The 26,259-nt window shown below is 33.9% G+C and overlaps 1 protein-coding gene across 2 annotated transcripts; it reads left to right on the forward strand.

Moving 5' to 3' along the window:
- Window positions 1–2,818: 2,818 nt before the first annotated feature.
- On the forward strand, window positions 2,819–20,043 carry LOC145052867 (ephrin type-B receptor). Of its 2 annotated transcripts, none has more exons than XM_079000782.1 (22): window positions 2,819–3,978; window positions 5,554–5,669; window positions 5,829–6,037; window positions 7,470–7,589; window positions 7,791–7,919; window positions 8,426–8,551; window positions 10,052–10,107; window positions 10,198–10,297; window positions 10,425–10,542; window positions 10,757–10,981; window positions 11,079–11,400; window positions 11,726–11,819; window positions 11,917–12,025; window positions 13,842–14,119; window positions 14,246–14,373; window positions 14,617–14,851; window positions 15,517–15,705; window positions 15,921–16,225; window positions 16,532–16,715; window positions 16,905–17,147; window positions 19,108–19,181; window positions 19,607–20,043. In XM_079000782.1, the coding sequence occupies exons 1-22, from the start codon at window positions 3,149–3,151 to the stop codon at window positions 19,752–19,754; spliced, it is 4,338 nt and encodes a 1,445-aa protein (XP_078856908.1). In that variant the 5' UTR covers window positions 2,819–3,148; the 3' UTR covers window positions 19,755–20,043. The 2 variants fall into 2 exon arrangements, with proteins under 2 accessions (XP_078856908.1, XP_078856909.1); XM_079000783.1 differs by having other exon boundaries at window positions 3,843–3,978; window positions 5,549–5,669.
- The last annotated feature ends 6,216 nt before the right edge of the window (window positions 20,044–26,259 follow it).

Genomic DNA, 26,259 nt, shown 5'->3' on the forward strand with positions numbered 1-26,259 from the left:
AACCCTATATATATATATATATATATATATATATATATATATATATATATATATATATATATATATATCCCTATCCCTATCCCTATACTAATAAAAGAGTAGCTGTTTTGCCATGTGTCATCATATTAGACATCCTAATTAATGTGATGCCACTTGTCAATCAATTAATTCTCCATTTTAAATTTATTAGACATCCTAATTAATATGATGTTATTTGTCATATTTATTTTTTATTTTCCATTTTAAAATTTATATTATTGTTTACATTTATTCACAAATAAAAATTGTCTAATATAAATTGAAAATTAATTTCACATATTTATTTGAATCAACGAATATAATTTTACATAACTAATAAAAATATCTCTTAATTGATAATTTTTTTAAAATAATAAATTAACAATTTTGAATTTTTAAAATGAATTTTTAATTAATTTTGTAACCGTGATTCCCACGGGTTATAAACTAGTATATATATATATATATTCCAATGTTAAAGGTTTTTTTAAAATTGAAATTAAGTGGAATAATATTCCAATGTTAAGGATTTTTGTAAAAGTCAAACGGATACATTTTATTCGACACAAAAGAGAACATAGTGGTAAAATTGTCATTTTTAGTAGTCAACATAGCTAGCCAGATACGTAATCAAACAACATAGTTCCAATCAGAGGCAAATACAATAATAGTTTCAGACCCAATCAGGCCCTAACTCAGTTAGATCTGACTCAGTCAGCAACTATCAAACAACCTCCAAATATAATATGGTTTAAAAAAGATTTCACTTGTAATAAATGAATAAAAACTATTTTAAGATTCTAAAATAAGTTTAATTAAAATTTAGTTTATTGAAGCAGGGGCAAAACTACTATGTGCTACCTTTCAAATTTTCTAGTCAAATATAAATTTAGTAAATTTTTTTTCGAAAATCTATTACAAATTAGTTGGAAATCCGTCAGAAATCTATCATAAAGTTTGATAATTGTGAATTTAGTGTAAATTCATCGGTGTAGTGATGATTTTGTGACTAAAACCTTATTTGGAAATGAGTTTTTTTTAAAGCAGCGTAACCACTGATTTTACCTTTTGGTCCATCTTGACCTGCAAACCTTAAAAAACAGACATACATTTTATTATAAACTGCAACCGTTTGATCAATCTCTTCTATTATAAAGAATTACACACACACACACACACACACACACATATATATATATATATATATATATATATATATATATATATATATATATATATATATATATATATATATATATGGGAGGGTTCAATTAAGAAAAAAAGGTTGAGAATGGGGGAATCATTCTCAGCCAATCATTTATTTTTGCCGCAAAAGCCTCCAACGTACCGGCGGAAATGGGAAACGAATGCACATATGTTTTCCAACATAACATATTTCCTTAAACTATGCTAATCATTACCTTAATATATACAAAAACATAGTTTTTTTTTTTTTTTTTTTCGTTTTTTTAATTTTTATAAGCTATTTTTATCAAAAAATGATTTTAAATATACCAAAATTCATGATTTTTTATTCTCTACAAATAGACATCCATATTGATATAGTTTTAAGATAAAATAAAAAAATTATTTTTTTTATATTTTCAGCTATCGTTATTCATAAATGAATAACAATACATCAGGTTTTATTACAGTACATTCGTTATTCACTTATGAATAAAAAGTATGATTTTTTTTTTTTTTACAATTGAAGTATCATTCATATATGAATATAGCATATAATAAACATAGTATATTCATATTTTAATATTAGACGATGAATCCACTTGTGAATATTAACATAGTATATTCACTTGTGAATATTAGATGATATATTCACTTATGAGTATTAAATGATATTTCATATGTGAATATTACATAGTATTACATGATATATCACATGTGAATATTACAAAGTATATTCATTTGTGAATATTAGATGATATATTCACTTATGAATATTACACAGTATATTCACATATGAATATTACAAGGTATATTCACTTATGAATATTGAAGGTATTTTGACAAATATATATAATTTTTATATGTTATTCACATATGAATAGCATACAGACTTGCATATTTGTTTTGTGTTTTTAATAATCATATACTGATTCAGGTGAGAAAACATATTCATATGTGAATATAACGTTGTAATTTAGTTTATGCATTTCATCAAACAGTTGGAGTGCAAACAAGTTAACTATTTTAAAAATGTTAAAAACATCAAGTTATCAATTCCAAATCATCATATACTTCCGATTTCGACTTCAGATGCGACATCCTATCTCTGATCGATTTCTCAATTTGATTTTGATTTCCGTAAATCCGATTGGGAATCTGTGATTACCGATTCTAAGTCCCTCAATGTCGACTGTGACTGCGAGTCCAGACTCCGATTCCAATTTCATGAACAGCGAAGAAATTCCGGTTTAGTTGAATAAATCTGGATGATTATTGAAGGTTGGAGGAAAAATTTTGATGATGAACGAACAGTTATTGAATTCTCTATAGTTACGTATTTGAGATTGAAGGTTATTACGATATTTACAAGTTTGCCACCGTGTCTTTTATGCTTAGATTGAATGAGTGGCTGAGAATGATTCCTCGATTCTCAACCTTTTTTATTTTCTCAATTTTCATTTCCAAAATTCATAACACCGTCTAAACCTAAAAAGGATTTGCCGAAGACATTTTTGCTGATACGCTTTCAAGAGACTCTCACGTTTGCATCCACATGCGAATCACGTGCTAATTCCTAAATGTTCGAAGCGTAGTAGTTTTGATCATTAGATTTGAAAATCTCTTGTCATCTCACACAACTTTACCTTCTTCCTCTCTGCCTTTTTCTTTTCTCTTTCACACACTTAACACCAAAAACACACAGATACCAACTTCCTTTTTTGAACAAAAACCATTCACTAGGGTTTTCATTAATCCCTTTTTCATAGCCAAACCCCACTAAAATCTATCTTCCTTTCTTCTTGCCTAATAATTACAACGCTCCCAATCATATATGCTCTTGTGGGCTCTCTGGAGTGGAAATTAGAAGTCATCTTTGTGTGTTCTCTGCCTTTTTCCGATGCAATTGTTGTGATGACTCATCTCCTTCAACGATTTTTTTGTGATGGCGGGGCATCTTTTTTCGATAATCGTACTAATTCTGTTTGTCCTCTTCGCAACAAAATCGACCTCGATCAGTGGGGTATCGGGTTGGGATGATGACGGTGTTTATGATAACGACGGGTTTGGAAGACTGTTTCATCAAGACTACTCGCCGCCCGCGCCGCCGCCACCGCCGCCGCATCCGCCGTCGGCATCTTGTGAGGATGACCTTGGTGGGGTCGGTTCCTTGGATACTACTTGTAAGGTCGTTTCTAATTTGAATTTAAGCCGTAACATATATGTAGCTGGGAAGGGAAATTTTTATATACTTCCCAATGTGACTGTGAATTGTTCGGTTCTTCCTGGGTGTGAAATCGGCATAAATGTCACGGGTAACTTTACATTAGGTGAAAATGCCCAAATACTGGTTGGGTCGTTTGAATTAGAGGCTATGCATGCGGTTTTCGCGAATGGGTCTCTTGTTAATACCACTGCTTTGGGGGGTGATCCGCCTGAGCAGACTAGTGGTACCCCTCAAGGTGTTGACGGAGCTGGTGGAGGGCATGGCGGAAGAGGGGCTGCATGTTTGGTTGATGAGAAGAAGCTTCCGGATGATGTTTGGGGTGGTGATGCTTATGCATGGTCGAGCCTAGCAAAGCCATTGAACTATGGAAGCAAAGGCGGGACTACAAGTAAGGAGATAGATTATGGAGGAGGTGGCGGTGGGAAGATAATGGTTGTGGTCAAGGGTAATATCGAGATGGATGGTACTTTATTGGCTGAAGGTGGAGATGGTAGTCCTAGAGGTGGAGGTGGTTCCGGTGGCAGCATCTACATCAAGGCTTATAAGATGTAATCTCTTTTTCCTTTTTTAGAGTATTATACCTTCACCTTATCTAGATTGCATACATGACAAGTGATCTGATGTATTATTTTCCATCGTAGCATTCTTGAACAGGGCAGGAGGGCGTTCTGTTTTTGTTAGTTTTTAACACCTGTTGGATTCTTTGATCTTTGTTTCATGATAAATAATACATGGTATTTTTGAAATTCCCTAGAATACTAAACTCCTAACCCTCTTTATTTGTGAACATGGCTTCATTCAGTGTCAATATAATATGGTTGTTTATGAGTTGGCAAATTTGCATTGAAGTCCTTGCTCCGTATAAAATATAAATATAATATGGTCGTGCCACTAATTATGTGAACTTAGAAAAGTAATCTAATACATTAAACAGCAAAAAGCTGGTAATATTCTTTGAATCCTTTTGATGCCACCAACTTACTTGTTCTGATTAGTTTCTTTCTGCCTAAAATGGTAAGAGCTGTTATCTACAGAAACTCACTACCTCCATTCTACTTGATAATCTAATATCTTGTTATATATGTCTGATGATTTTTTTGAAAACTATGGCTACAATTTTTAATTATGTAAATACCTTCTGTAAAACTATATGTGGGGTTGGGTTGGTTTTGCATTTATGCTCGAATACCTGTAATCATAAATTGCAATAAAGGAAGTAATCTTGATGATATCAGAAGGTTTGGTAAATGGTAATGCAAGCTATGATGCTTCAACTTCCAAAACAACTTTTGTAAGTGGTGGGTAAAGATGGTAAATAAGAAGGAAAGGTTGCTGTTTCACTACTCATTGGTGTTTGATGGTTCTTGAGTTTCCAATCATATGTAGATTAAACATTCACATAGGATTGTGGCTTGATATGTGAGTGATTGTTGTACAAAGGAATGATAAACACATGTGGAATCTCTGTATGATGGAATTTCTTGTGTGGGGAATTGGCCTTGTGTTTGATGAGCATGTTTTTACACGTTGCTTGTACAAATAATCATGTGTAAAACACAACTTAGTGCTGATTTCTTTTGACTTAATAAACTTAGGGGGCAATATTTACTCTGCTAGGGCTAGGCTATATATGGGTGTTTCTCTTTGACCTAATGCAGAAAGAACGGCTTAACAGAGGAAGTCTAGGAAAAGAGGGCTCTAACATTTTTTCAAATTCGTCCTCATCTATTTGTTGTTATTTTCTCAAATATTTTTAATCATTATTTATCACACAACACTTTATGGGAATGAAAGAGGCAGGGCCTTACGAAATAATTGCTGGTCTTTTTTTAGTATGACTCAAAAGTCAACAGAAATGTCCTTTTATCTATTATGGCTGTTTGTCAATCTTTCTTTCACATGTCACCTTTTATCTACACACGGATGCCCATATTTGTCAGTCTTGGCAAGTGAGACTGTTTGGTTTCTAGGATTGAATGAATCATCTGAATGACCATTAACATTTTACTGGCAGGTTGAAGGTGGTGATTAGTTTTAAAATGCATGGCTCTGATTCTGAAAGTTGGTGTAAAAAATAGCGTTTACAGTCTGACTTAAACTGAGGTGGTTGTTTTGAAGTGCAGGACTGGAAATGGCAAAATGAGTGCTTGTGGAGGTAGTGGTTTTGGTGGTGGGGGTGGAGGAAGAGTTGCTACTGATGTGTTTAGCAGGCATGAAGACCCTAAAATCATTGTCCATGGTAGGAATGTCTTAACTATTCATATGTTATTATCTTTCTTTATTTCATGGGGGTATGCACCAATGTTTCTGTCATCCCAGAGCCCCTCATTTGTGATATAAAAACACCATATGATCAATTAAGTTATTTTTTTCTATTTTATTTATTTTTTGCGTGCAGGTGGAAGTAGTATTGGTTGTCCAACAAATGCGGGTGCTGCAGGAACTTTTTATGACGCTGTGCCCCGAAGCCTTATAGTTGATAATTTAAACATGACAACTGACACAGACACACTATTAATGGAGTTTCCATATCAGCCTCTTTTGACCAGTATTTTCATTCGAAATTTTGCAAAGGCTGCAGTCCCCTTACTTTGGAGTCGGGTTCAGGTCAGTCAGAAATAACTTATATTATGTTTGCATAATATCTGTATGTTTTTTTTTTTGCCTTTTCTCTTTTACATTCAGTTTAGCATTATATGATTTTTTATCATACCTGTTTTGAACATTGTGTTAGTGCGCACATGTATGATACTAGCTTGCAGTTGGTTGGTGTTGCCACACTATCCTCTTGCATCTAATGTTAAAAGAATTTGGATGATGAGTGTGTTTTGCTTTTTGTTACTCAACATATGTGATGGTCTTTTAAGTTTCATCATGCATTCATTGGACTGGGAGGGGGCGAATGTCAATTGGACAAAAGTTATAATTATTTTATGTCCCACCCAAAAAGATGGAGATCTCGGCCGTGCAAAAGACGTGAATGCCCCTCCTCATAAAAAAAAAACAGTAACAGTCCTGTGTAACAAACTCATACATTTCATGAGTTTGTGTGTATATATAATCTGTAGTAAATGAAGAACCATAGTCCCACATCTAGTGACTACCGGGTAGGTTTGTTTATTGTAATTCTTTTTAGTTCATATCATGAGGAAGCTTCAAATGATGATTAACTTACCGGAAAAGATGGCAATGAAGTGCTTGTATACCTTGTACCCTAGATCCACTAATAGTTCTCATTGTGTTTGAATAAAGAAAAATGATAAAGTACTATCTCTGTTGTTTTTCTCTTCAACTTTTAACCATGGATGGCCAAATCTTACTGCAGTACATCCTATAACACAGGAATATGGGTGTAACTTGTATTTTCTACTTTTTGCCTTGTTCTATTAAGGACAGAGTACAGAAAAACACTTGTACTTTCACCATGATTTGGCCACTTAATGATTTTCCGTAGTGATTATACAATTATAGAGCTTTTACCATTAAAAAACAATTATTCCCTCTTACTTTTTTTAATCAGTTTAGCCGTTGAACTCTATACACACACACACACACACACACACATATATATATATATATATATCAATTTAGCCGCTTAGCTATTTACACGACTAATAGTTCAGTGGCTAAATTGATAAAACAGTGAAATTACATTGTTCATTTTAATATTTGAACCTTTTTTCAAAGCTGGGTAACCGGGAAAAATGATTATTTTAAACGTTCAAAGAAAGTAGAATGGTATAAATTATCGTAAAAAAAAAAATAAGTGCCTGAATCAATAAAATAATGAAAGTACATTGTGTTTTTCTATATTTTTTCCTTGTGTTAAATGATAGCCTTTTATGTGGGGATAAAGTTAAAGCTCGCCCAAAAGTTGCTATTTTCATTGAATAGGAGCTCTTTTTCTTTTTCGATATTTGCAGTTGCACAAGTTTAGTATGTTGGCTGTCTAGAAAGGATGGTTAGGAAAGGTTTTGCAAATGGAAATAATGGAATTATTATGGGTTGGGTTTCTTATGATGTGGAGTGGTTGATTTAGGTGCAAGGGCAAATTAGTCTTTTGGATGGAGGCATCTTGAGCTTTGGGTTGGCACATTATGCTTTATCGGAATTTGAAGTATTGGCAGAAGAGCTGCTGATGAGTAATTCTATAATCAAGGCAAGCAACCCACTTACTTTATCCAACTTCATTATTTAAATTACAGTGTTTGGTGTTGATGTCAATGTACAAGTGTTTTTCTGTATTCTCTCATTTGTGCAAAAGAAGTAAATCGTAATTATTCCTATCCCTTGTAACTTAGAAGATATTATTTTATTGCTTATGTATTTCCTATACTGAGTTTTGTTTTGATATTTTCAGGTTTATGGGGCTTTGCGTATGTCTGTAAAGATGTTTTTGATGTGGAATTCGCAATTGCTTGTTGATGGTGAAGGTGATAGGAATGTCGGGACTTCTGTTCTTGAGGCTAGCAATCTTATTGTTCTCAAGGTACTCTTTCTCTCTCTCTCTCTCTCTCTCTCTCTCTCTCTCTCTTGCAAACTATGCTTGATACTTACTCTTTTTGGTGATGGATATTAGAATGAAAGAGAGGTTTTTGTTTTGTCAATGTGATTCTTTCCATTTTGTTAATTTCCGTTCCAGATGGCAATACAATCCAACTTTATTTTTTATAATTTATTTTGTTAATAATACAAATTTATTTTCTAAAAGCGTATCGAAAAATATCTTTTAATGATGTTTGATTTTAATATTTGTAAATAAGTTGATTGATTATAATTAAAATTTTTAATGTATAAAGTAGATTTACAAACAGTGCAAAAAATTCATTCTGGCCAACCCAAACATGATTACAGAATGTAGTGAATGATTCATTCCTGTAATCATATTCATATGTCATCCAACCAAACAGAAACAGCCACTGCCCTAGTTGCTCTGCTTGCTACTTTTTTTAGTATGAATGTTGCATTTGTTTTGATCACATATTTATTTCTTAGGAATCTTCTACAATACATTCTAATGCCAATCTTGAGGTTCGTGGCCAAGGATTACTAAACTTGTCAGGGCCAGGTGATTGTATTGAAGCACAAAGACTGGCTCTTTCACTGTTTTATGGGGTCAATGTAAGCATCTATATCTTTCTATTTTTTTTCTTTTGATTTAGTAATGTTACTTATATAATATTCACATGAATTGAAAACCATTGACCTTGAACACTTTTGTCTTATTTGATATGGATTGTGACTTATCCACACACACTTCATATGCTGTCCTTGTTTTATATAGCATGTAAATCCTTTCTGTTAGGGTTTTGTTTTTATGGTCTTGGTAGAAATTACGAACTTGAGAACTACCAGCATTCTTGTTGAAATTAACAATATATGCTACCATCTAGCCAAGATTTCCTGGCAGAAACTAAGGTGCTATTTTTATTTTTTATAATTTAGTGGAGACATTTACTTGATTCAGTAAGCAGAATATGAGTGTTTTTTTTTTTTTTTTTAATTTTTTTTAATTTTTTTTAATTTTTAATTTTTAATTTTTTTTATTTTTATACTTAGTACACAAACACGACTTAATACAGAAAGTAAAGAGAAGGAGGGTCTCCCCATTAAATCCTATTTTTAAAAATTCCCTCCTTACATTTCCCCTAGTTTATACTTAATAACCCCCCCCACTCATTTCACTTCCACTTTTATTTGGGTATGTATAGTTATTCTTACATGCAGTGGTATTTACATATTTCTATCATTATCTATTTACGTCTTGTATATATATTTTTAAAGTTACATATTATATATCAGATGATTTATCTTTATTTAAGTAATAAATTTATAATTTTATATACTTCAAATGCGTAATAAATTCATATAACTTTTTGTTTAGTTCTATTTGTTTTTGTCGTTTAGAATTTAAATTAAGAACAATTATTAAACAGACAATCATTTCCATTCGGCAAAAATTCCAAACAGAAGGTCCTGAAATGAAAGTTTGGAAAAAGGCATGCAACGATAGCAAAACTTAAAGGAGTTGGAAGTTTTTATGCATGCAATTAATTAATGATTATAAGACAACTAGGTGTAAGACCTGTGTACTACATGGGTTTATTAAAAATAGAACTTTAATATCAATATTTGAATATTAATTGTTTTTTAAAATAACACTTTTACGTAACATAATGTAATCTTTTGGAACATTTATAAAAGAAATCAAATATATTCTTTAGAGCATTTATGAGACTTTATTATCAAATTAATAGAATGATTTTCTTTCCTTATAAAACTCGTTAGAATTTTATTTTTAAAAAAACTGAAATTCCCAAAAAATGACAAGTGGAAAATAATAATTTCTAAAACTCCTACAAAATTACATGTGGCAAAACTCTTGAGAATTTGACAAGTGGCAAAAAAACTTTTATTTATTAGAGAGGATTTAGTTGGTCTTACTTACAGGTGCAGCCTCTTCTAGTTTGCATCATCTGTCATGTTGATTTTCTAATTTGCATCATCTGTCAATGCTTTGTTATCATGACATACATCAATCAGTATCAGCTAAATATCACCCTCCATTCCATTTGGCTGATCCTTATTTATTTATATTTTTTTTGCTATTGTTGTTTGAAGGTGGGTCCAGGATCTGTTCTGCGTGGTCCGTTAGAAAATGCTACGACTGATGCTGTGTGAGTTGATTGTTGCAATCTATCTTTGCCATTCTTGGTTTGCTACTAACTAAACTAGTATTCAATAAAAATAATGTGGTGTGGCCTCAGGACGCCCAAATTGAATTGTGATTCTCAGCAATGTCCAGAAGAACTGGTTCGCCCGCCTGATGACTGCAATGTCAATGCTTCACTCTCCTTCACTCTTCAGGTGAGGTGATGTGATTCTAGTCACAAACAATTGAAAAATTGGAATTAACCAAACCTCTAGAGTCTAGAGAGAGACTTTTTGAGATTTGTTAGTAATAATTATATTTAATTTGTTGTTCCCATTTTAGATATGTCGTGTTGAAGATATCCTGATTGAAGGACTTGTAAAAGGGTCCGTCGTGCATTTTCACCGGGCAAGGACTGTAACTATTCCGTCTACTGGTACAGTCAGCACATCTAAGATGGGTATGTATGTATGTATGTATGTATGTTGATAGACTCTTGAATATAGATAGATATTAGATAGTATAGTGGTAACGAATTTAAGTAACGGAAAAATGATGTTTAAGAATTTACTTGAGTTGAGAAAAATGGGTTAGGAGGACTTAATCTGTTAAGTCACTCAAAAGCAAATACTTGTGTTGTAAAATCAATCGTATTTTTAATTTGATGTTAACAGGTTGCACGGGAGGTGTTGGCAGGGGTCGGATATTAGGCAATGGCATTGGCAGTGGGGGAGGTTATGGTGGCACAGGTGGATATGCTTATTATAATGGGACCCGCGTTGAAGGTGGTCTTCCATACGGCGATGCTGACTTTCCTTGTCATCTTGGTAGCGGAGGTGGAAATGCTTACCCAACAACAACGCCTACACCTACGCCTACACCTGGTGGTGGTGTTTTAGGTTTGAATCAAACTTGATTAATATTCCCTTAATACCCTGATAATAAATAATAGATAAATAAGAAACAGGGCGTTTGGGCATTTGATTGTTTATGCAGTAATTGGTTCATTAGAGCATCCTATATCAAGTCTGTGTGTTGATGGATCACTTACTGCGGATGGGGGAAGTTATGGAGAAAAAAGCGTGAGAAATGCGTATGATATATACAAATCGGGTGGTGGCTCTGGTGGCACAATTCTTTTGTTCTTAAATGATCTGTTTGTTGGTGAATCCGGTTCTCTTTCAAGTGCTGGAGGTTATGGTAATCCAAATGGGAGTGGTGGTGGGGCCGGTGGGAGAATCCATTTCCATTGGTCACACATTCCAACCGGAGATGTATATCAACCAATTGCGACTGTCAAAGGGAATATCTCAACTGGGTTCGTTCTTTCAATTCTTCTTGTTTTATATCCGACCTTACCTTAATAAACTTTTATCTCATACAAGTTTCAATGCAAATACAACAAATAGCTATCTACTTTCATACATTTTGTGATTTATGGTACTTATTAAGGCATTATAAAATAATAGCAGCTTACTTACTCTTTCAGTTTCAGTTGACATTGCTATAGTTAATTGGGTATATTTTTTAAAGTACATTGCTGATGTAATAGAAAGAAATGAATTTCACAAACTGATCAACTTTATTCTACTCGTAAAACATTTGTGCTACATCCATTTTGATCTGTTTGTTGTTTGTTGTAGGGGAGGGCTGGGTGGAAATGATGGTGGTGCTGGACAAAATGGAACTGTCACTGGAAAACCTTGTCCTAAAGGGCTTTATGGGACATTGTGCGAGGTATATAATATATTGGTCCTTAACCAATTTTTTTTTTAGTTATCACTTAGCATTGACATGTATGGTCTTCATTTTTTTTTTCCGTGTATCTATATAGGAATGTCCTGTTGGTACCTACAAAAATGTTACAGGATCTGACAGGTCCCTATGTTTCAAGTGCCCACCCGATGAACTTCCTCACCGTGCTCTTTATGTTGCCGTCAGAGGTATTCAATTACTGCTCAAATTCATCTCTCTCTCTCTCTCTCTCTCTCACAGACACACACACACACTCTTTCACCTTTTAACTTGCACATTCCTCAAGAATGGTACTAAAGTAGACATTCGTTTCTTCCACTGAAATCAATGGTTGTGTTTGGTTGTGGACAACTGTTTTTAGTTTTCTAGAAAAAGGAATGGAGTTTTTATTTTCCTTTTTAGAAATTTATAAAACGTGTTTGGTTGTATATTTTCTATCAGATTTCATTTTCCATTTTTTGTTATTTTAAATAGGGTTTATATTGTTTTTGAAAAGAAAGTATTAAAATGTCTTTAAGTTGTTTTAAATAGGCCAGGTGAGGGTGGGGTATTAGTTAGTTAGTTATGTGGGTGGCTAAGGTCGGTAGTGTCTGTGGGGTGGGAAGGGGTAGGGTATGGGTGGCAGTGGGGTGTAGGGTGTGTGTTGTTGGTATGGTTATGGGTGTGGGTCTCAGGTGGAATGTGGGCGTGGGTGGGAGTGATGGGGATGGATGGCGTATGTGTGTACGTATGGTGGGGTATGGGTGACGGTGGTAGCAGAGGTGAGGGTGGCGGTGGCGATGGTGGTGATGGGGTAGGGGCGGAGTGGTGGATGTGGCGGCGGTAGCGATAGCGGTGGTGGTGGTGATGGCGCTGAAGGTAGTGGTGGTGGGTGGGTGGGTGTGTATATAATCTAGAAAACTTTTGGAATTAAAAAATGTGGAAAACTATAATTATCTGTTTTCTGAAATTTTCTAAGTTATTTGCCAATTTGGGAAATGGAAGATTTTCATTTTCTGTGAAAGTTCTAAAAAAATTATTGTATTAAATGCTTTTTCAAAATTCTCATTTTTCTTAGAAAATGTTTCATGAAAACTGCTTATTTTTCCATAACTAAAGGCACCCTTAGGGTACGTTTGGTTGTGGAAAACTGTTTTTATTTTCTAAGAAAATGTTTTCAGAAAATAGAGTTGAGTTTTCATTTTCAATTTTTAATGAAAATTTTAGAAAACGCGTTTGGTTGGAACCGGTGGAGTTTTCATTTTCTGTCTTAGAAATTTGGAAAAAAATCACTTTTCTAATTTACATACAATTTGGAAAACTCAAAATTTATATTTTCTTAGAAAACATTGGAAAACTGAACTAACCAAGCACGTTTTCAAAATTTCCGTTTTTCTTGGAAAATTTTCCACAACCAAACACACCCTTAGTCTCTTGGAAAATTTCAGAAACATTATCAAACCGAATGCATTTTCAAAATTTTTTCTTTTCTTGGAAAACTTTTGTGGGAAACTACAGAATATTCCACAACCAAATGCAACCCAAGGGTCTGTTTTGTTGGACGGATTTGAATGTTAAACTAATTGAACTTTTAAAGGTAATGGCAATGGAATGATTCGTTACATACTCCGCTCGTGTTTGGTAGCTTGTAGTTGTAGGAATGAGATGAACTTTTATATTTTGTTTGCTTACAATTCTACTTTTTACATTATTGAATTATAATTACTAATTTGTGATTTACAAAATAAAAATCAAACACAATCAAAGCTATAAAGAATATATTTTTGGTTTTGATAAAAACTAATTGTAGCTTATTTAAAATCATGGATTTTATTTTTCAAATTGTGTAATTTGTTATTCAATTCAATGATGGAATGAAAAAGATCACCTGAAAATTAAGAAGATGGAAGCAATCATATTCCTTGAAATCTGATTTGCATCGTATGAAGCAGCAGCCAAGGCCAAACTTCTTGAAGGACAGTAGAGAAGTTTGATATTATATATATTTTTGTTTTTTGATGACAGGGGGTATTGCTGAAACACCATGTCCTTACAGATGCGTTTCAGACAGATATCATATGCCAAATTGTTATACGGCTCTGGAAGAGCTGATTTACACATTTGGGGGGCCATGGTTGTTCGGTTTACTTCTATTGGGTCTTCTTATCCTTTTGGCCCTTGTGCTTAGTGTTGCAAGGATCAAATTCGTAGGCTTTGACAATGACAACTCACCTGGCCCTGCTCCTACACAACAGGGGTCTCAAATGGATCACTCTTTTCCTTTCCTTGAATCACTCAATGAGGTTCTTTTCTATCCATTTTGCACAGACCAGATAAAAGATCCCTCCTGACATGACATCAATGCATGCCAAATGCAGTCTGGCCTGTTGCAATGTTTTAACCTTTTAAGATTTTTATGGATCTTTCAGGTTCTGGAAACTAACAGAGTGGAGGAGTCACAAGGACATGTTTATCGAATGTATTTTATGGGTCTGAATACTTTTAGTGACCCTTGGCATCTTCCTCATACACCTCCAGAGCAAGTCAAAGATATTGTGTAAGTGTAACTTCCTTTCCCTTTTATTTTGAATGATACAAAATTTACCTTTTTTATCATATGATATTCACTTTCTCATTCATTTTCTTGTCAAAGCATTAGCATTTCGCTTTTCTTTCTACCCGAGTTTATCCATGCATTGGAAAAATCTATCCAATTATAGGCAGTGCATCTTTTAAAGTAGTGTGCAATCAAAACATGTTGCCATTGGCGATGGATGATTTTATTAAATTGAACGTGCAGGTACGAGGGGGCATTTAATAGATTTGTGGATGAGGTTAACAGCTTAGCGACTTATCAGTGGTGGGAGGGATCAATGTATAGCATTCTTGTTTTTGTTGCTTATCCTCTTGCATGGTCATGGCAACAATGGAGGCGCAAGATGAACTTACAAAGACTCAGGGAATTTGTTAGATCCGAGTATGACCATGCCTGCTTACGTTCTTGTCGCTCACGTGCTCTCTATGAAGGCCTTAAGGTTGCTCCTTATTCGCTATTATATATATATATATATATATATATATATATATATATATATATATATATATATATATTGCATCAAATTCAATTGTTGTTTGGATAAATGATGTTTTGAGAAAATGATGGCTGAGATGGTGAGAAATGGAAGAAAAAAGCAAAATGAGAGAGAATTTGCATAAAGTTCCCTAACTTAATGTCAAAATGATACATCTTAGGGTTTGTTTGGCTTACAGATTTTTTTTTGGAAGGAATTTGAACTTGTCAAAGGAATTGGAATCTGTAGTGCCTTTGGTTGGCAGGATATAATCACAATCAACTTATAATCAGAATCAAACTTATCAATAGGTAAATAAAATTATTATTTTTAAAAACAGAGTGTTACTAAGACACAAATTCTTTTACATAAAATGTTAATCACTTGCAACCAAACACAATGAAATTGAACAAACTTCAGTCCGGCCAATTCCCATGAAATCCAGCTTTCATTTAAGTATGATTAAGTCTCAAGCATTTGATTCTTAGGCCATAATGCTGCAAATAATACTCCCTGGTTACATTGTCATCTACAGTTGATAGATAACGTATGTAGTTTAAAACATCTGTAATCTTTTTTTTGTAGATGAATGGTGGTTTTGAGGTGTTTTCTTTGTATGTAATGTGTAGGTAGCAGCGACATCTGATCTAATGCTAGCTTATGTGGACTTTTTCCTTGGTGGTGATGAAAAGAGAAGCGATCTCCCTCCTCGCCTTCACCAAAGATTCCCGTTATCACTATTGTTTGGTGGTGATGGAAGTTACATGTCGCCTTTCTCACTTCAAAGTGATAATATCATTACTACTCTCATGAATCAGGTTTCCTATTCTTATTTCACTCCTCGCCAACATTACATATTTAATTTGTGGCGTTTGTTGATTGTTATAGAATTTTTTTTTTTTAATATATATATATATATATATATATATATATATATATATATATATATATATATATATATATATATAATCTTGTAAGAAGCTTAAAAAATGTGAGGGGACATATGAGTATGGTTGGCTCTTTTCCTTTCCAGGCGGTTCCTCCTACGACTTGGTATCGGTTTGTGGCGGGGTTGAATGCACAGTTACGGTTAGTTATTCGGGGTCGGGTGAAGGCAATGTTTGGGTCAGTAGTGACATGGCTTGAAAATTATGCGAATCCTACTTTGAAGGTATATGGGATACGTGTCAATCTTGCTTTTTTCCAAGCTACAACGGGTGACTATCATCAATATGGACTTATTGTATCAGCTGTTGATGATCAACCACAACCTCAACCCCAACCCCAACCCGACTTTATTTCCTCCAACTTGGAGGAGGATACCAACACAAGGACAAGGTAACGTTTATTACTTATCAACCTCATTGCGTGTAAAGTAAAACGAATGAAACTGTCATTCATTAAGGCACCGTTTCTTAAGTAAGCTAAGCTTATGCATTGATTGATGTCATTGGGACCAAATTTGCCAAAAACGTGGAGTGGGATGAGAGACTTGTCCCTTCTGACAACAGTGGCCGAGGGTTGTGATTTTGATGACGGAGTCTTTCTTTGTCTCACCTTTTTGGGTTGGACAATTAATATTAGTGACTGGCTCTGGCCTAAGGCTTAAGCTAAATTGATTGATTGATTCTTTCATTTTGACAGTAATGATGAATATGATGGTGATTCAAGAGAATTTATGAGGTTAATAGAAAATAGTGCGACGCAAAAGATCAGGAGTTATGGTAGGATATTAGATCTTAACAGTTTGCAAACCTTCAATGAAAAGAGAGATATATTCTTTCCCCTCTCTTTTATAATTCACAACACAAAGCCGGTTGGCCACCAGGTCTCTCTCTCTCTCTCTCTCTCTCTCTATATATATATATATATATATATATATATATATACGAATTACAAGAATTAATCGCAATGTATTTTCCTTTATTAAGGCATTATACATGTAATATAGTATAATAAAGAAAAGAATGGAAGTTTGTTTTTAAAGATATATAATAGGTTGGTTGTGTTGGTGCAGGATGTTGTGGGGCTGGTGATCTCGGTGCTACTATTAGGAGATTTTAGTTTAGTGCTACTTACACTACTACAATTATATTCGTTTTCGTGTGCGGATGTGTTTCTTGTTCTCTTCATCTTGCCGCTGGGGATATTGCTTCCCTTTCCTGCCGGGATTAATGCTCTCTTTAGTCAAGGACCCAGGCGCTCTGCTGCTCTTGCTCGTATATATGCTCTTTGGAACATTACATCCTTCGTTAACGTTGTATGTCTTCTTTCTTTCTGCATTAACTCGAAAGGTTTCTTGTTTCTTTTTAATTTGGATAATTAGTGTTTACACCACACTTGAGGGAATGAAACAGAAAATTAAATACCAGGACATAATCATATTGGTTGCTTTTAATCACTTTCTGGATGGAGGTAGTAAAAATAAAAATCGGGTTGTTAGGTGGGTTGTGTAACAGCGACCTCAGGTCAAAACCTTTTTACAAATGTACCACTATTCTCTCTCTCTCTCTCTCTCTCTCTCTCTCTCTCTCATCTTTGGATTAAAACAAAGAGGTTGTACTTTAGGCATTTGGATACATCTCTTGGCAACTTTACTTTTGAGCCTAGTTCCAGTATTGGGGTTGGGGATTAAACACAACTCATGATTAACCAGCTTTTATTTTAGGCAAAACTAATATTTTCCTGCCAACTTTTTCGTGTGAATTCTTTTAAAGAAAAAGCGACTTAAGGTATTAAGTCGGTCATATAGAAGTGCATATGTTCATCAACAATAACTTTCATATGTGCAAGTTTTTTGTGAGTTTTTTTATTTTTTTATTTTTTTATTTTTTTTATTTTTGTTTTTTGTTTTTTGTTTTTTGTTTTTGCGAATGCACTTATATATGGCAGACTTAATGCCTCAAGTCACTTTTTAAAAAAAAGAGAAATTAAATATCCTATTTTTGTTCCTACAAATTCTCCTATCCAATTAAATGATGACATGTGTGATATTAGTATATTAAAATATCATTAAATGAAAATTAAATGTTACATATGTCACTATTTAATTGGGTAGGAAGATTTGTAGGAACAAAAAGTAAGAGGAAATTTAATTACTCAAAAAAAAATCACAAAAAAAAGTTCGCGGGAAAATATGGGTTCTCAAAAGATCCTGACTCGGCCCTATATATAGAGGCAGGTTCTGTTGAGATTCAAAATAAAATAGAGATCTTGAGATTTAAAACAAATCACATCTGCCGCTCTAACCCTTCGGCGTACCGGCGCGGCGGGTCCGTTATAATCATAAATGGTTATGTAGCGCTGCCCGTTCTTTTCACCTCCGCCACCACAACCGCCATCGCCACCACCACTACCACCACCTCTGTCACCAGCCGACCCCATCACTGTCACCGCCACCTCTTTTGCCACCAACCGTTATAATCACATACGATTCCTCAATCTGTGAACACACATGAGTATAATCATTTATGATTATGCATATACGTATAAAGATGTATAATCATATATCATATATGATTATACCTCTCTGACATATAATCATTTATGATTACGCATATCCCGTTGCTGCCGGTATGCTGGAGCGTTAGAACGGCAAATGAGAAATATATGGGCTGAGGTTGAATCTCAAGATCTTTATTATTATTTTTTTAATCTCAAGTGAACCATCCCATATATATATATATATATATATATATATATATATATATATATATATATACTAGTTTATAATCCGTGGGAACCACGGTTACAAAATTAATTAATTTTTTATAGTAAAAAATCAAAATTATTAATTAATTATTTTAAATAAATTATTAATTAAGAGATTTTTTTTAGTTATATAAATTTTAATCATTGATTTAAATAAATATGTGAAATTATATCATTTTATAATTTGTATTAATTTTATTTTAATTTTTATTCTAATGTTATTAATTTAATGTAATTAGAGTGGAAAATTTAAAATTTGAAATGGAGTTGACAAGTGGCATGCATTAATTAAGAGACATAATAAGATGACACATGACAAAAGGAGAATAAAATATACATTAATTAGGAGGCCTAATAGGATGACACATGTCAAAAGAAGAATAAAACTATTCTTTTATATATATATATATATATATATATATATATATATATATATATATATATATATATATATATATATATATATTACCACCACTCCCAGTTTATGATTTGTTTCCTTTCACTTTTAGGTGGTCGCCTTTATGTGTGGTTATGTTCACTACTGCAGTCAGCCAAGTACCAAACTTCCTGAGACATGGAACATGTGAGGCACTAGCTAACCTTCACATCTCCTTTCATATCATATCATCTCATATTACGAGCATTATAATAATAATAATAATTATTATTATTATTGTTATTATTATTATTTATTATAGCATAGCATTCTCATCCTACTACCATTTCCTCTGATTACAGTCGCTCAAACATTTGTTAGAGCTATAATCGGGTAGATTTTCAAATTACAATAATGCCCTAATAAGAAAGAAAATTACAAGTACAATGCTATATAACTGGATATATTTCTCTTCTCATAGGCCATAGCACAATATATGTAATGAAAACACAACGTTGTGGTATAATAAAAATTAATAATTAGAAAGTATATAGCTATTTGTTACATTAGACCTTGTTATTATTAAATAAATGCTTATTATGGATTGGATGGGTGGTTGTTTGTTGGTGCAGGGAGGAAAGCGAGTGGTGGATATTTCCGGTTGCACTCGTTTTGTGTAAATGCATACAGTCGTGCCTTGTGAATTGGCATGTTGCCAATTTGGAGATTCAAGACCGGTCCTTGTATAGTAATGATGTCCTTGCTTTTTGGCGATCTTGATCTTGAGACCACCCCTTATTATCTTTATCTTTTTGACAGACAGACAGTGTGGGTATTGGTATTTTCCGGATTTTTAATATAGCTAACACAAAACACAATAGAGAGAAAAAGAGAAAGAGAAAGTTGTTTTAGATAGAGAAATGTGTATTAAAACTTGAATAATAAGTGTTTATTTGTTTAGGCCGATGCTTATTTTTCTGTGTATATAAATTCGGGCGAACACACCATACCTACCTTACAGATGAAAAACGTATGCTAATCTTAGTTATTTTGGACTTAATGCCTTCAATGTGGATGTAAGTTGTATATGATTTTTCTTAAACTTATTGCAGAGTTAAGGGTTTGATAGAGAAATGTGGTTTTTTGTTATTCATTTTTGTTTATTTTATCCAAATGTAGATGTTTGCTTTGTTGTAACTCTTCCGTTCTAGGTATATTTCGTCGCAAATTTCGCCTCATAACCGCTTAACACCCCTGGAGCTATTTCAAATCTGTGTGTTCCGTTTCTATGCCTCCTTTCGGGACAAATGATTTTTATTTAAACTTTAACAAATTTTCCTACAAGTGTTTTTCTAACTTAACAATTTTTTTTATTACTCTTTTCTACCTTGTGCATCCCCTTAAACAAGTTTTTTTATTTTTATTTTTATTTTTATTTTATTTTTTTTCATCTCTTATGGGTATCATTGGCATGCTTTAAAATGGGGTTCGTACTCTCTTGAAGCACATCTTTGAACATCGTTTCTTAATCTTACATCTTGTAATATCTTTTGAATTGCTTCCTTGACCTCGATGGACCCGGAAACTGGAATGGTGTAATTGAACCATTTTTGGATAAAATGAGTCCAGAACCGAAAAACTCATAAATGTCAAAGTGGGTAGGGTGGAACCGAGTAACGTGGGTCTAGAACTGAAAAACCCGTTAGAATTGCTTCCTTGACCTCGATGGACCTGGAAACTGGAATGGTGTATTGGAACCATTTTCGGATAAAATGAATCTAGAACCGAAAAACTCATAAATGTCAAAGTGGGTAGGATGGAACCGAGTAACGTGGGTCTAGAACTGGAAAACCCAAAAACCGGAAAGATCGGAATTTTTTTGGTACTTAGTGAGTTGATATTCTTATTGGGTTGATATCCTTTTTTTAATAACAAGTCACAACACATCTCATTTGTGGAATGGAGTAATAATAGATCGTCAAAATCAACTTTTTTTATTGGTTTGAATTTTGAAAATTTTCAAATTTGATATCATGATTTTGGAGGACTATAAGTCATTGAATATGAAATCTAAAATGAAAAGACTATAATCTAAAATCATGTACAAACAATAAATTATATGCTGGAAAAAAATGCATGTCAATCCGACTTCAATCGAATGAGATATGCATGTTTTGAAGTTTTCACATAGTACAAAATACAAAAACAATTAGCTGAAATGTCAAAAATTTCCAGCTTTAATTTTCGTACTTCGGTAGACTGTGATCCATTTAATTTGAAACAAAAAATGATAAAATTATAGTCCATTATAAAGTACAAACTCTAAACTACGCACGGGAAAAAACTGCATGCAAATTCGATTTCAAATGGATGAGATATACATATTTTAAAAATTTCATAGAATACAAAATATAAAAAAGCTGAAAAGCTGAAAATTTATAGTTTTGATATCCCCGATTGTAAGTCATTAAATATGAAACCAAAAATCAAAAAATTATAGTCTAACATAATGTACACACTTTAACTATACGTTAGAAAAAATCACACGCCAATCCGACATTAAAAGAATGAGATATACATGTTTTAATTTTTTCATAGAAATCAGTTTTGGTTCATAAACACGTTATACCTTAACCGGACCGGACAGACGTAAACCTGGATTATCCGAAACCCAAATAAATCCATCCTTTAAACCCATAAGGCCATAACTCATATCAATTCTACATATTTTGGTTCTAATCGTTTCGGTTCCTATTTAACACTTTTAAATCTCATCCTTATTGGAAACTATCTACGTTAGTTTCAAATTAACATGGAAGGAAAAAACTTTGATTTATGAAAAGAATACACGTGATAAGTATATATGATCCTCAATACTCCGCCTAATAGTAAATTCATTTTAAACTGGAACCTTCGACGTCCAATATGCTATATTACAACACATTCGCCCGTTGCATGCTACCTTGTGTTGCAGACTCTCTCTCTCTCTCTCTCTCTCTCTCTATATATATATATATATATATATATATATATATATATATATATATATATATATATATAGATAGATAGATAGATAGATAGATAGATAGATAGAGAGAGAGAGAGGAAGGATCATTTGAGAACTCATAGTTTCCCGAGAACCCGAGAACTAAAAGTCATTCGTTAGATAAAAAAAAGGATGGTCAAGATGCTTTGTGGCATTTTTGTAAATAAATGAGAAAGTAAATGAACGGGGGTACTGAAACAAAATTGAATTGGGGGTATTTTAGGGATATAGATATTGACCCTGTTTAGAGAATGTCAATCCAGACGCCTTGTTCCGAGTTTTGAAGATGATACCTTCTGGTGGATGATTTCTCTGTAAACGCTTACATGACTGCCATGAAGTTCGTCAATCTCCCATAGAAACCACATCACCGCCATCACCTACTGTAAGACTACACCATCGCCATCGTCTTCTATAAATTGACGATCTCTTCTCCTTCCTCCCTACATCAGTCTACTACTCTTCCAGTCAAAGATCTTCCACATCAGCCTCCTTCCCTCTCCGTCGACCATCAACAATTCATCATGAATCACACGGTGAAGGTAATTTTCTTCTGATCATTGAATTTTCTAGTTTTTGTTCGGTTCCTAAGATCCAAAAATGACAGCTAGGGCATATATCAGGTTTCAAAGTTTTGAATTCTCTACCTTGCGTTCTCTCTCTCTCTCTCTCTCTCTCTATATATATATATATATATATATATATATATATATATATATATATATATATATATATATCACGTTTCAACTGATCGATTTCGTTCCATGGATTAATTGATCTAATCCATGCCTGAGTCTCCTTTATGGCGACGCACCTGCACCTCGCTCACTCTCACTTCTTCCTCCCTTCTTACAAACTCCTCTTGACCGCCGCTCTAAAACCTCGCCTTTGTCAATTCGGCGTCCGTCACCACCGCTGCCTCCTCGTCACAAATTGTGCTTCGTCACCGAATGAAACAAGGTTTGCAATTTGTTGCTTCATTTTCAATTGCATGTGTCTCTGTATGTATTTGTTCATGTTGATTTTTTTACCTAATTCGAGGTTCGCTAAATGAATTTTGTGCTTTAAAGTTGCCAGTAGGAAACCGACGAGGACCAATGCAGATCTTTGCAACGATTTACGAGAATTTATGTCCGATGCTGGGTTTCCTGACGGACCTGTTCCTTCTTTGAAGGAGCTTTCGCACCATGGCAGGTTTAGTTTCTGTAGCATTATAGTACTCTTCTTTATTTCCAATTCCTTGTTCTGCACTTGAATACATGTCTGCTGATATGTATGCTTTACTTATCATGGAAAACATTCCTGATACTAGAAATTGCTTGCATCCTTAGTAACAAATGGTTAGTAGGAATCAGTAAAAAAAATTAGTAGAGCTGTGACATGATATGAGGGTGTTTGTAAATTTTTCTGTGAGGAAAATCACTTCTTACCTGGGAATCATGGAGATTCAATGGAAATTTATCATATTGGCTTAAGAAATCTTTATATCATTTGATTTCAAGTCTATCCTCACACTGTATTAAAACATACATTTCATTAGAAAGAAAATTATCTGCTTTATGGAAATAGCTTCTACTTGTTGAGATTTTTTTTGATTATTCTTTTGTTCTTACATTACTATATATGCAAGATCTTGCGAACCTTGTGAGAAGAAGAGGATACAAACTTATTAAAGAGATTCTTGCAGCCTCACAAGAGGTCAAAGTCAATGATTTTAATGTAGATGAGAGCTTGACTGATAATTAGGAAAATACCAATACTGAAGAAGATGAATCAACAGGTGTTTTTTTTTTCTTTTCACTTTTTACAACATGGAATAAAGTTAAACTCAAAACTCTTCTTATTAAATAATTTGTATTAAAAAGATTTAGATGAGAATGGAACAAAGTTGGCTGAAGATGTGTTGTTGTCGAATGAAGAGACTTCCACTAAACCATCATTGTAGGAAAAGGTGATGAAATTTATTCAGAGTGGAGAACTTGAAGCAATTGAAGGCAAGTCATGTTAATGTGTAGGTATACGATCTATTTTGTCCTTTGACTCATTAATTATCTCCTTGCATTAATTTCATTACATTTTTAAAGATAAATTCAACTTTTGGTGCTTTTTCATGTCCATTTATCAGATATTGTGATTTATATGTGCATCACTTGTGACACGTGTGAATCATTTGTGATTTACATGTGAATCACATTTAATTCACATGTAAATCATATTAATTTTTTTCTAACCATATAGTTTATTTTTATTGTTTCTATATTGAGCTTCATGGATCACTTGTGATTTATATGTGAATCACTTGTGATTCACATGTGAATCACTTGTGACACATGTGAATCATTTGTGATTTACATGTTGTGACAACCCGAAATTTCGATCTTGTACAACCATGCACTTCAATCAAAGTCAAACTTGTTTCTGCTAACTTTTAGCACTGTTTAGAGTCTGTTTGAGCATTCTAAGCATAGTACATTCAAGAATTGGGTGTTAGGAAATATTTGCTTGAGTCCATTGTGCACTAATCAAGCTTAAACCCCATCATGTGGAGTTTACGGCCAAACCTTCATGAGTTTGGGCCGTAAACTCATGATTGGCCGTAAACTCATGTTTTATACATAAGTTTCCATCACTTTTCCTCATTTCTTTCATTTCAATTCTAGAAAACCCAAATTCTCTCTCAAGTATCATAGGATCTTCATCTTGATCTTCCAAAAATGTAAGAATTCTTTCCTTTGATTTGTTGTTACATCTCTTTATCTAGTACAACCCTTTGATTTCATCCATGAAATCACTCCATTTTGATAGATCTTTAAGTGTTCTTCATTTCACCAAGAGCACCAAGACCACACACGTGTGTTTTTGGACCTTAATCACCCTTGCAAGCTTCTAATACGTAAGTACATTACCCTTAGCTTGTTATTGTGACAATCATTGAATTCTGGTCAAGTCAAAGTTAAATAAAGTCAGCAAGTCAAACCGGCCAACTCAAGTATACTAGGGTTTACTTTATGTAATTACTGTACAACTCAGTATTTTAATAAGAAATCATCACTTGAAAAGTTCGTATTTTTAGATTTCTTAAACCCTAATCGGGGCAAGTGAGGTAGCAAAGCGATAAAACACTATTACATACCCTTCAGAGGTGTGTAAAATCCTTAAACATGGCTAAACGGGGTTTGCGGATCTTGCGTTACAAGTTAAACACTCGCAGAGGTCACAAACTAAGTCTCTCTCGGTCTCTCTCACTCTATCACTCTCTATCCCAAATCTCTCTAAGTATGTGAAATCTCTCCCAAATCTCTTCAAGTATGTGAAATCTCTCCCAAATCTATTCGAGTATGTGAAATCTCTCCCAAATCTCTCTAAGTATGTGAAATCTCTCCCGAATCTCTCTCAAAATCTCTCCCAACTTTTTATAGTCATTCGAGTCATCCCGACCCTTAACTTGGTCAAAAATCACTCGAAAACGGAAGTTTACTCGAAAAACAGCTCTTAGGAGCCGAACCCCCTCCTGAACCGAGCCTCCTCCTGGAATCGAGAAGCAGCCGAAGCCGAACCTCGCTGAGCAGCCGAGACCGAGCCTCGCAGGCCAACCGAGACCGAGCCTTGCCTTCTGCTCCCTCCCCTTCTTCGCACCTTCGGTTCTTCTTTGTCTTCTCTCGGTTCCTCTTCAATGACCGAACCCTACTCTCGGTTCTAAGAGCTGGGACCGAACCTTCGGCCCAGAATTTCGGAAATTGACAATTTTTGCCCGGTTTTCAATATTTCTAGCGTTTTAAGCCCGTTTTTCGTGATTTTAACGCGGGATTTTCACCCGAACTTATATTGTGACATATAAGGCCCCATATTTCCATAATCTAAGCACATTTTATGGAAATCTTTATTTAAGAATAAAATCTAGTGGGTGAATATTTGAGGTGGAGTGTTGACTTTACCTTAGTGTGTAACATAAGCAACCTCCCATACCCACTCCTTGACCATCCCCAGTCACTATTCCACCATATCTAGTCAATCATTGTCCTCTTCCTACCATAATTCCAGCCATACTCTTGGTCAAGGTCTAGAAAACTCTTATCTCTCCTCACTCTTCTCTCATTCTCCACTAAAGAACAAACACCTTTCTCTCTCACTTCTCTCTCTCTCTCTCTCTCAAATTCGAGATTCAAGGGCTGATCATCAAGTTTTCTTCCACTTTTGGTAAGTGATATTATCCTCCTTATGATTATTTCACTTCCTTCT

Source organism: Lactuca serriola, chromosome 5 (genome assembly GCF_051521515.1).
Source record: "Lactuca serriola cultivar US96UC23 chromosome 5, Lser_US96UC23_V15, whole genome shotgun sequence".
Classification (NCBI taxonomy): domain Eukaryota; kingdom Viridiplantae; phylum Streptophyta; class Magnoliopsida; order Asterales; family Asteraceae; genus Lactuca; species Lactuca serriola.

Bases quoted from the DNA above. Each gene is read 5' to 3' on its own strand.
- LOC145052867 (XM_079000782.1), top strand. From the start codon at position 3,149: ATGGCGGGGCATCTTTTTTCGATAATCGTACTAATTCTGTTTGTCCTC. The intron at 10,298-10,424 runs GTGAGGTGATGT...TTCCCATTTTAG, and splicing joins CACTCTCCTTCACTCTTCAG to ATATGTCGTGTTGAAGATAT. The intron at 12,026-13,841 runs GTATTCAATTAC...TTTTGATGACAG, and splicing joins TCTTTATGTTGCCGTCAGAG to GGGGTATTGCTGAAACACCA.